The 12,492-nt window shown below is 38.2% G+C and overlaps 1 protein-coding gene across 1 annotated transcript in view; it reads left to right on the top strand.

Annotated features, from left to right (window-relative positions):
• Positions 1-12,492, top strand: part of Kcnh8 (potassium voltage-gated channel subfamily H member 8) — a 364,802-nt gene that overhangs the window by 108,253 nt on the left and 244,057 nt on the right. Inside the window, exon 2 of the mRNA XM_015494542.2 lies at positions 6,790-7,023. Coding sequence (XP_015350028.1) covers positions 6,790-7,023 — 234 coding nt within the window. The remainder of the gene's footprint in view (positions 1-6,789; positions 7,024-12,492) is intronic.

The raw sequence follows: 12,492 nt of genomic DNA, 5'->3' as shown, positions 1-12,492 counted from the left end.
CAAGTCTTTGTGTGTGTGTGTGTGTGTGTGTGTCAGAGAGAGAGAGAGAGAGAGAGAGAAAGAGACACACACACACACACACACACACACACACACACACGAGATTGGACCTAGGGGTGCTCTACCACTGAGCTATGTCCCCAGTCCTTTTTATTTGTTATTTTGAGACAGGTTCTTTCCAAATGGCTGAGACTGGCCTTGAACTTGTGATCCTCTTGCCATAACCTGCCAAGTCACTGGGATTACAGACCTGTGTCATCCCACTGGCAAACTTAAGTTTCCTTTTGTTATCCTTAGTTCCTCTCCTTTAGTGATTTATTGTCAGTAAGTTCTTGGAGCTTTTTCTAATGTTAGATTCTAATTCAGTTGATCTGGGGTGAGGCTTAAATTTTGAGTTGCCAAGAAGTTTCAGCTAAAACTGATGTTGCTGACTCAGGATTATCTCAATGGTCAGGTTGTGAAGGACACTTGTTCCTGGTGTGTATGTGTATGTGTATTTGTTTATTGGACTAAAGGGAGCAAGATATTCTTATAAACATGTACAACATACTGCTTTCTTACTACTTCAGCCCTAGAGTTTCAGCTTTGAGTTTTGCTTTGTTAAAAATTAATCTTTGTCTATTTGGAGTGTTAATTTACACAGTATTTTAAAAATCAATCTATGAATGAAGGATAAAAGCCAGCAACGTGACATTTGAAGCTTGACACAAGGACTGGGGCTGGAGTTGTGGCTCAGCAGTAGAGTGCTTGCCTAGCACACGCAAGGCACTGGGTTTGATCCTCAGCACCACTAAATAAATAAATAAATAAATAAATAAATAAATAAAATGACAATTTTAAAAAAACCCAAAAAACAAACAAAAAACACAAGGACTATGAGAATCTCTAAAATTTTCTCATTTTTTTTTTCCAAATAAGATTACAGAAGTACTCAAATCCAAATAGCTTTCTAAATTTTGGCTGAGAACATGTTGAGGTCTCTAGTTTGTATCCAGTATCATTAATCTAATAAAGATGCCATCATACTTGGAAATGATACAATTAAGCTCCCTAAAATCAATATAAAGTGCAAAGATCAATTAAATATTTTAAAATCATAGGCATTAATATTCTATCCATCTGAATAAAGTAGTCTCCAAAGATGACTATGTTCAATATCAGAAGAGATAGAAATGTTATCTTCATTGAACTTATATGCAAAGGTAATTCTTAAAGCATGAGATCAACTCATAAACAAAGTTAAATGTTCACGTTTGTTTCTTACTCTTTGCAGAAAAATAAGGGCTAGTAGACTTGGGGTTGCCCTTTTGCCTTATCTGCATGGTATATATTTTAATATGAGTGCTTGCTAACACAACACAAGGTTTGCTTTTTTAAAAGAATCAATATTGAAGGCATGCTTCAGAAATAAAGATTTGATCATCAAAGTCTGAATTTCTGCATGATTGGCATAGAGTCAAGGGCACAAAGTTTTTTCTTTGATGTGAAGTCAATCTCTATCAATAACCCCATTGCTCTGAATGGCTCTGAGGTCTGCCATTTGGAGCGGTATTGGACTGGGTTCTGAAGATGGTTGCCTTTAAATATTTGATGCTGAAAGAGTGATTTGAATCTGCCTAGCCTTCTGAACACGGACTGTTCTACCTAAAGTTGTGATCCTCAAGCCCAGGTCATATTGTGGTATCACCGACAATATGCACATAATCATAGAAAAAAAAATAACAAATAACACATCTTCCTGAATTAAAAATTGTCCAGCCCACAAGAAAAAAAAATCAAAAACACTAAAATGAGAATGAATTTTTAAAGAGTGGAATGCGAAATTCTGTTGCATAGTTAAATTAAATATGAGATTTCAAAACAATATCAATCAGACATAAGGTGATGACTCCAGATCCCTTGGAATATGTACTAACTGGCTTTGTCCAGTGGAAGGATACTTCAATGGGAAAATTTTAGAAGCACTATGATACACCCCAACACCCTCTGAGGAGATTGGAGACCAGTTCGTTTGAATAGCAACTACATTTCTATGCCTCTTATGAGAGTCTGGAGTGGACCTATGCAAAATATTTCAGAACCAAGGAAGTTACTGTCAGATTTTTTAAATATGACTTTCTGGAGGAAACGAGGAAATGACAGAGGTTGTTGAGAGATCTGGACTGCTTTAAGAGATGCCATAACTAAACTCTTAATAAATGATCTCTATAAAGAAGAATCTGTAAGTTTGGGCACTTTGGAGACTAGAAAGATATAAAATATTTTTTAGCAACTTGCCCATTTTTCTTGGTAGTAGAGGGCAAGCCACTTCTTTAAAGAAGGAATACATGATAGAGTAAAACAGTATGTGATGTAGACTGTGTTTAAATTCTTAATTTTGGATTTCCAATAGGAAACTAAAGCTCTCCAGGTTTCAATGTTCTCATCTTTAATGAGGCAAGTACAAAGATTACAGTTAATAGATCAGAGTTTGCCTAGCCCCACCATTATTATTATTATTATTATTATTATTATTATTATTATTATTATTATTGGTGGTGGTATCTTCTATACCTCTCCATTCCTTTTGTGCTTGGAAAGTCAACAAAGCATCTCTCAATGGGAAAGTGGTGCTTCAGATTAGGAGGTCAGACAGAATGACCTGGGTCTCTACTCATAAAGAGATTCCCTCTGAAGATCCATGAAAGCTTTTGGCTAAGGAAGCATTTAGAGAAATAATCAACTGCTTGATATGTAAATGTGTTTAGATCTCTCTGTTTGCTGTCACTTTCAAACTGCAAATACAAAAAAAAAAAAAAGGATGACCTAGAAACAAGCAGAGAAAAGCTGTGTGGCATTTAGATGCATATCACATATGCATAATTGATTCTTTAAAAGGTTAAATACCCTTAGCATATGTATGGATAGGGATAGGCCCATGATGAGTGCCTAATCATTATGGCAGTGGCTTTGTTTTACATAATTCTAAAGTAAATGTCATGTTTCTTCTTTGGGAATTCCAGGGCTGTATTCAGGAAAGCATATGTTTCCAAGTAGATAGCTGGGCAGAGGAGCTACACTTTCCCAAACAGAAGGACCATTCATGTAGCTAGTACGCTAAGCTTTATAAAGCACAGGCTGCCACTCAATTCTCTTTGGAATTTAAATGCAATTACATATTGAGGACAAATGCTAAATATAAACAGAATAGACAAAGTGCATGCCTTTATTTATTTATTTATTGCTTTGTTTTTGTAGTATGTTTGCAAGAAGAATTAGCTACCTCACACACACTATAATCCTTAATTAAAACACACAGACCAGGAAACTTGATGAATCCTTTATCATCTTTTTTTTTTTTTTCCCAGAAGCTTGTTATAGCTTTAAAGGACTTGTCCTTTTCTCTTATGTCTGCAAACAATTATAAAAATGCTAAGGAAATTAATTCAAAAAGCATGTCACTAAGAAACATACAGAAAGAAATACTATGTTATATGCCTTAAATATCAGAAAAAAAGATAATACATTGCATGAGAATAAATAAGGGGTAAAAAAATACCTATGTAAATGGGAGTAATTATCACAAATGTTTAAGTTTCTTCTTTGGAGAGGAAAGGACATACAAGTATACCTGGTACACACAAAGGTCTTCTCTGGATAAATGGTCTACAGGTGTTTATTGTTTGAAAATGTACATTTTAAAATATAGCTCAAATTTTGAAAATGGGAAAGGCAAAATAACAAAAACATAGTAAAGAGAGAACAAAATTAAGATAGCTAAAGATAATGTACTGGGGCTATAATAAAAGTAATTTTATTAATCTTAGGTGGAAGGATATGCTTTCACATTTTACCTTAGAAAATTTAAATGGAGACCACACATAAGACACAACTGAAATATGGGTACCTAAGAGATCTGAAAATAGAAAGATGTGAAAAAAATGTATCAGACAAATAATAACAAAAGAAAGCTATTGTAGCTATATAAGTGATGAGAAAACTAGACTTGGGGTCAAGATGCAGTCTTTGTTCTCTCTTTTCATCCAAAAACCCCACTACATCCAAGCAACTGTTCCTAACAGTCCAGGACTTTTGATAAGTCGTCTCCACCTATTTTGTCTTATTCCAAGCTAACTATTGTCAATGTCTGTGAGATGTTTAATCTCTGAATTCTTATAGTAATTATTATCTCTGTACCACTGAATTGGTACTTAGATGGTGTGTTTTATTGTTTTTCTGTATTCATGCATTTCTTTAATTAGATTATAGTATCCTACAGCTATACACCATGCTTTATTCTTTAAACATCCCCTGTCCTTCACCCTAGGACCTGCCATATGGTAGAACCATGTCTCCTGACATTATCATAGAAAGTAAACATGTTGATGATCTATTGAAAATGGCTTGTGAAAGCATATTAAGAATTCCTTCAGGATGTGTGAGGACTTTGACAATGCTATGCATTCACATTTTCTAAGTAACCTCTCCACCACATTTTTAAATAAGGGAAGAAGAGACACACACTATGGTTAGAGTGATTTGAAGCTGTTTGTAGTTGGTGAGACTGAGAGAGACCACAGCCCCAGTAGGAGAGTGCCCCCCACAGGACCAAGCTGGAAATTCCCACAGGGTCATAACTGTGATCTTTAAGGTCAGGGATCACATCAACATTTTTGCATTCACACCTGGGACAAAGTCCAACATTTAATATATAGTCAATAAATGATCCTGCAAAACGTGAGAGAATTATTTATCTGGGATAATTTAATTCACTCCCATAACTTCAAAACAGCATACAATTTAGTTTACAAATATGCATCTTGAGCTCTGGATCTCAGAGGGAGAAAGTGGCTAAAATGGTGGAAAAGCCAGTGGGGCCAAGGTGGGATACAGGTGGTATCACCACAATTGGAACTCTGAGGTTAGGGGTTGGTTGGAACAAATCTGAGTACTGGACTATGTTTGGAAATGAACAACAGAAGTTTTAAAGGAAATGAGGAAACCCATGGATAGAGATGTTCAGTGCTTGTCTTGCTGGCCATCGAGAAGTGGCTGGAGCTCCTTCTTCCTCATGGCATGTGCCAAAAGTTGTCTGCTCTGTAAACCTTTTTGAAACATATTCGTTTTTGAATAGGCAATATATAAAGCATCTGGCATAAAATTCAAAGAGTACACAGTAGGATATGTCATAAAAATGTGGCTTCATCCCACCTCTTCCCATAGTTGCTCATTGTATAGAGACAACCACACTTACCAGTTATTACATTCATGTTTAGGTAGATGTCTTTGATATATATGTACACATTTATGTATATGTATTTTTTCAGATAGTTCATATAGCATACTAATTAAATCTTACCTTTTTTTCATTTAACAACTTATCCCATAGTCCTTTGTACTTTTAATTTTATTATCAATGAAATCTCAACCTGTAACACTATTGGTATATTGACAGTGTTCAACATTTGTTCCTTGTGGAAATGAATGAATGGTTTGATAATAGTATCTAATTCACCCTAAAACTAATTCATTCTAAAACTAAAACCACTAACAGGTTTTAGAAATACGTCATTTTAAAGTCTACCTCCAACATGCAGTGCTTTTTCTGGATAAATATCATATCCACCCTTCAAAGTAAATCACCCAAAATTCATCCTGCAAGAACCTTTCTTTTAATATTGACTTTCAGTTTCTCCTTTAGGGGTTGTCTTTAAATACTTAATAATAGTCTACTAGTTTTGATTGACCCCTAAATTCTTATTTGTTAATATAATAATAATAATAATAGTAAATGTGAATAGTACTCTTAACAATAATCTTTATTGTGTATTTGTGTCAGATACTTTGTTAGGCACTTTAAATGAGTAATCTCATTCATCCCTACAGTAGATCTGAGGATGTACCTCAGTGGTAGACCACATGCTTAGCATGTGCAAGGCCCTGGGTTTGCTCCCCTGCAACCCCCCTCCGCTCCCCTCCACACAATCCCTACAACACATACATAAAATAATTTCATAATCCTTATAATATACCTATCACTGCCTTGCAAGAATCATCTTGACTTATCTTGGGGTCATGTGTAGATCATTTCCTTAAATATCAATGGCTTTTGGCCTCTGGCTACTCAAGATATCTCTAGAGTATGAGTGGGTCAGAATTACCAACACAATGACCACCTCCCAGGAGTGATCTTTAACCAACGAGAAGTGAATGTTGGTGTATCAATATTCTACTCTCTGGGAAAATCTTGAGTTCTGTTTTTTCACAGTCACTTCTAGGATCATGAATGGTTGAGCCACAGTTACCCATGGCACTAAGCCCCCTTTCAACTCATCCTCTATTACCTTTCCTCCCTTCCCTATCTCATTTCCCTCCTGTATTCCTTCCTTGATCGCCTCCTAAATAAACTACTTGTACTTAAATCCTAGTTTTGGGATCTGCTTTTGGGAAAATAAGATATCAGGAAGCAGGTTTAGAGTGTTTTGAGTATCTGGCTCAAGTTCACCTGTACATCACATGGCAGTTAGGATATGAACCAGAAGCCATCCTCAAAAGCACCATCCCTTACTGCCAGCTAGATGTAAGCACCTCATACAGGCCTGTGAACTGTAAGCCAAAGTCAGAGTTTAGTCCTCTTGTCTGCTGCTGGGTGCCATTCTCTGTTCTGGAGTGTCTCTTTATCACCACAGCACGTTAGGACTGCATTTTATGCACCATTAGTTAAACACATGCGCTTGGAATTTGTTGCTGGAATTGTCATTTAAAGAAGACTCTTAAGTTGCTGAATACCTTCTCCTTACTTTTCTGCAGATAGCAACTTTATCCTCGCCAACGCCCAGGTGGCTAAAGGTTTCCCCATAGTCTACTGTTCCGATGGCTTCTGTGAGCTTGCTGGATTTGCCCGAACTGAAGTCATGCAGAAGAGTTGTAGCTGCAAGTTCTTATTTGGTGCTGAAACCAATGAGCAGCTGATGCTTCAAATAGAAAAATCACTGGAGGAAAAAACAGAATTCAAAGGAGAAATTATGTTCTACAAGAAGAACGGTGAGCTGGCTTTCTTTCGTGCTCAGGGAGAGTGTTAGAGGTCGCCCTTTTCCAACTCAGTGATTGTTCCATAAATCCCATTAAGGCTTAATGATATTTCACATATATATGGTCTGCTAGAGAAGTTCCACAAATGACTTGGATGATGGCCTTGTTTTAGCCATTAGCCGCATAAACTGACTGGAAATTATAACTGTTCAATGTCAATATATACTAACTGAGTTAATATATGTTGAAACAAAGTGTATTGCTATTATAGTCATTTTTAAAATATATATTATATGTAGCAGTTATTAATATACTTAACAGGTGATCTTTTATTCAGGGATGGTTTTTCAAGGTTTATGCTTTTAGGGACCACATCTCGATCCCAGTCATAAAAGATGGAGTTCCAAGGGTTCACTGGCAGAAAAGGAAGTTAATTTAAAGGATATCAGCATTTGCAGTTTCTCTTCTCTGGTGTAGAGCTTTTCTCACTATTCTCTGAAATTTTAAGGACAAAACAAGAGACACTTGTTATTTCACGTTGGAATAAGTTTGCCTGGACTCAAAACAACAGTTCTCAAAAATACAAAGTATTTTCTTATGGCTGAAGTTTTATGATTCTTCTGTAATGAAAGACCTAGAGATGGGTATGGTGTCTGTAGTACTTAGGTCCTGTGCAATAACAAGTAGCACTACCACATGGGCCTGGAGAGTTGGAGGAAATCCAAGAGGCAATGTATAGGGAAAATGCTAAATAAAAAATTTAGACCAAGCTATCATTTCCGAGAGTCCATAATTACCCCTCTTCCTTTAAAAGCTTTCTGTTTTAGTCTGCTTTGCATTGCTGGGACCTGTATCCCGGACAAGAACAATTTAGAGGAAGAGAAGTTTATTTTGACTCACAGTTTCAGTGGTACAGTCCACGGTCAGCCGACTTTATAGCTCTGATCCTGAGATGAGGCAGAATATCATGGCAGAAGAACATGGCAGAGAAAAGCAGCTCAGAACATGGCAGCAAGGAAATAGAGAGAGCTCCACTTACCAAGGACAAAATATAACCCCCAAAGGCATGCCCCCAGTGACCTACTTCCTTCACCCAAACCTACCTGCCTATAGTTTCCACCCCAATCCATTCAAGTGCATTAATCTACAGATTGGAGTATGTCTCATAATCTCATCACTTTGCCTCTGAACATTCTTGCATTGTCTCCCTCATAAGCTTTTGGGGGACACCTCAAATTCATAACCCTTTCCTTGTACAGATACCAAGCTAAAAATATATTCCCAGACTTCTTTGTAGTTCGGTTGTGCATTGCAGCTAAGTTTGGGGACAAGGATAGGTGGAAAGGAATCATCTATACAAATTCAAGGTAATATCCCTGAAAGTGAAATTGTTTTCCTTCTAATTATTCTCTTTCTCCTTTCACATGGTATTACAGATAAAATGTGGTCTTGTCAGATATTTTTATATTGAGGCCATAACCCCCCATATGATTATATTTGAAGACATGGCTCTTAAAGATATAATTAAGGTTTAATGAGGTCATGAGAGTGGGGCTTTAATCCATTGTGACTTATGTCCTTATGAGAAGTGGAAGAGCCACCAGAGGTGTGTACACACAGGGAAAAGGCCATGTGAGAATACAGGAAGTCAGCTCTCTGTAAGCCAAGGAGAGAGGCCTCAGGAGAAATCAAATCCACCAGCCACCTCAATCTTAGGTTTCAGCTGTGAGAACATAAAATTCTCTTGTTTCATCCACTGCATTTTGTGATGGCAGCCCGAGTAAACAAATACATGAATGTTAAGCAAAGCAGGAAAGGCAGCTTTCAACCACTTGACAAGGGTAATAGAGTAGTGGGATGCAGAACAAGAAAATAGAAGGAATCTGGGTTTTGTGACAGAGCTACCTTTCCACCTCAGACAAAAACCAAACATATTTCTATCTTGTTTGAGTTACTGTTTGGGGGGGTCTTTATGTAACAACTTTTAAATTGTACTCTGTCTCAGAATTTCTCATCCTTATCACTGTTAACATTTTGTAGTGATTCTTTCTTGTGGGGTGTTGTACATTGAAGATGATCAACTGCATCCCTGGCCTCTGGATCTCATATCCAATAAGCTGGGGATATTGAAGTCAATTCCAAGTAGAAAAAAAGAAACCTGCACATGGAAAGTTCATCCCTTTTTATAGTTTATTTGTCCTTGGAGGACATTCCCTAATTGTGTAGATTCTGGATATTCAGTAGTCTTTTTATTTTTTTAGAGAGAGAATTTTAATATTCATTTTTTTTTAGTTTTCGGCGGACACAACATCTTTGTTTGTTTGTGGTGCTGAGAATCGAACCCGGGCTGCACACATGCCAGGCGATCGCGATACCGCTTGAGCCACATCCCCAGCCCTATGCAGTAGTCTTGAAGTAGTGGAGAGCACCCCTCTGGAACAAGGTTATACCCCAGTTCTTTGGCACAAGGCACATGATTCAGACCATTGTATTCTTCTCAATGTCAGTAGATGAGGCCAGCATAGCAAATATAATAAAATAAAAGGATTCTAGCTCTACTAATTATACCATAACCATTAAAAAGAAGGCCTGAGGTGTTAAAAAAGAAAAAAAAAAGGAGGTTGTTTCTGGGAGTGTGGACTGGCAGGGAGCAATAAAACCTCCGTCTGGTGGAACAAAGGAGAAGAATATCCTTTGTCTGCAATATCCACTGACTCAGACTCATCCTTCTTAAGATAGATGACTTGTGTAGGTCACTCCACACCCATTTGATTGTCTTCCTTCTTAAGCCTTTTTGAAATACCCAAATGTGCCACCACTGAGAAAGGGTCAGGCCAAAAAGGAGACTCAGAGATGAAGAACAAATGATGGAGCCTTTGGACGCTCAACCACAGAAAGATTTTCCACAGCCTAATTTCTTATAAGATGCCTTGCAGTCCTGGAAGAATGTGGGTGGAAATTTTTTTTTTCTGTAACTTTTATTTATTTATTTATTTTTTATTGGTTGTTCAAATCATTACATAGCTCATGACATATCATATTTCATACTTTATATTCAAGTGGGTTATGAACTCCCATTTTTACCCCTTATACAGATTGCAGAATCAGATCGGTTACACATCCACTTTTTTACATAATGCCATATTAGTAACTGTTGTATTCTATTACCTTTCCTAACTTTTACTTTTTTTAAATTTTTTATTGGTTGTTCAAAACATTACAAAGCCCTTGACATATCATATTTCATACATTAGATTCAGGTGGGTTATGAACTCCCATTTTTATCCCAAATACAGATTGCAGAACACATCAGTTACACATCCACATTTTTACATAATGCCATATTAGTAACTGTTGTATTCTACTACCTTTCCTATCCTCTACTGTCCCCCCTCCCTTCCCATCTTCTCTCTCTACCCCATCTACTGTAATTCATTTCTCTCTTGTTTTTTTTCCCCATTCCCCTCACAACCTCTTATATGTAATTTTGTATAACAATGGGGGTCTCCTTCCATTTCCATGCAATTTCCCTTTTCTCTACCTTTCCCTCCCACCTCATGTCTCTGTTTAATGTTAATCTTTTCCTCCTGCTCTTCCTCCCTGCTCTGTTCTTAGTTGCTCTCATTATATCAAAAAAGACATTTGGCATTTGTTTTTTACGGATTGGCTAGCTTCACTTAGCACAATCTGCTCTAGTGCCATCCATTTCCCTGCAAATTTCATGATTTTGTCATTTTTTAGTGCTGCGTAATACTCCATTGTGTATAAATGACACATTTTTTTTATCCATTCATCTATTGAAGGGCATCTGGGTTGATTCCACAGTCTAGCTATTGTGAATTGTGCTGCTATGAACATCGATGTGGCAGTATCCCTGTAGTACGCTCTTTTAAGGTCTTCAGGGAATAGTCCGAGAAGGGCAATACCTGGGTCAAATGGTAGTTCCATTCCCAGCTTTCCCAGGAATCGCCATACTGCTTTCCAAATTGGCTGCACCAATTTGCAGTCCCACCAGCAATGTACAAGAGTACCCTTTTCCCCACATCCTTGTCAGCACTTGTTGTTGTTTGACTTCATAATGGCTGCCAATCTTACTGGAGTGAGATGGTATCTTAGGGTGGTTTTGATTTGCATTTCTCTGACTGCTAGAGATGGTGAGCATTTTTTCATGTACTTGTTGATTGATTGTATGTCCTCCTCTGAGAAGTGTCTGTTCAGGTCTTTGGCCCATTTGTTGATTGGGTTGTTTGTTTTCTTATTGTTTAATTTTTTGAGTTCTTTGTATACTCTGGATATTAGGGCTCTATCTGAAGTGTGAGGAGTAAATATTTGTTCCCATGATGTAGGCTCCCTATTTACCTCTTTTATTGTTTCTCTTGCTGAGAGAAAACTTTTCAGTTTAAGTAAGTCCCATTTGTTGATTCTTGTTATCAACTTTTGTGCTATGGGTGTCCTATTAAGGAATTTGGAGCCCGACCCTACAATATGTAGATCGGTGCCAACTTTTTCTTCTATCAGACGCAGAGTCTCTGATTTGATATCTAGCTCCTTGATCCACTTTGAGTTAACTTTTGTGCATGGCGAGAGGAGGGGATTCAGTTTCATTTTGTTGCATATGGATTTCCAATTTTCCCAGCACCATTTGTTGAAGATGCTATCCTCCCTCCATTGCATGCTTTTAGCCCCTTTATCAAATATAAGATAGTTGTAGCTTTGTGGATTAGTCTCTGTGTCCTCTATTCTGTACCATTGGTCCACCCTCCTAAACATAATGAGTTCTTATGAGTCTGGATTCAAGTCATAATGATGTCGTGTCAGAGGAGTTGAAGGATCTTTTGGGCCCTGGTCCAACCTTGTTCTAGGCCTTGTCCCAGAGCCTTGGGCCAGTAGTAGTATGAATGGGACCATGGAGATGAATAAGCTGTGGGTGTCCCTGCCAGTCCCAAGAGCAGGAATGCCAGTGATGCTTTGGGGTGCCCTGACAAGGTGCAGGTGGGCCACCCTTTCGGAGGGCAGGGCAGGGCAGGGCAGGGCATAACCACGTTCCAGTTCTGGGCCCGCCACTCCCATGCTGTGTGACTTAGGACAAGGCCCTGGTCTCTCTGGATATTGGGAAACTCTGTGGGGTGAGCTGCCTGGAATGGGGCCCTCATATCTGGACAGGGCAGTCCATCAGGTAGTAGGAGGCAGGGCACTCACTGTCCCCACTACTGCATGCCCATTGGTGAGGGGCCCTCACAGGGACAGCTCAACCTGACTTTCCTGCCTGCACCCTGGGAGGTGCCCAGCAGCGATCCTGGAGAAAGCCTGCCCCCCCACTTTTTTTTTTTTTTTTGGGTACTTGGGGATTCGAACCCAGTTAGGCACTTTGACCCATCTGAGCCATATTCTCTGGACATCCTTTTCTTGGTATTTTAATTTTATTTTTCAAATTTTGTAGACAATGGTCTGCTAGTCACTGAGGCTTGGCCTTGACCTTGC

Source organism: Marmota marmota, unplaced genomic scaffold (assembly GCF_001458135.2).
Source record: "Marmota marmota marmota unplaced genomic scaffold, marMar, whole genome shotgun sequence".
Lineage (NCBI taxonomy): Eukaryota > Metazoa > Chordata > Mammalia > Rodentia > Sciuridae > Marmota > Marmota marmota.
The sequence above is the reverse complement of the archived record's forward strand: the minus strand, read 5'-3'. Positions and strand labels throughout refer to the sequence as shown.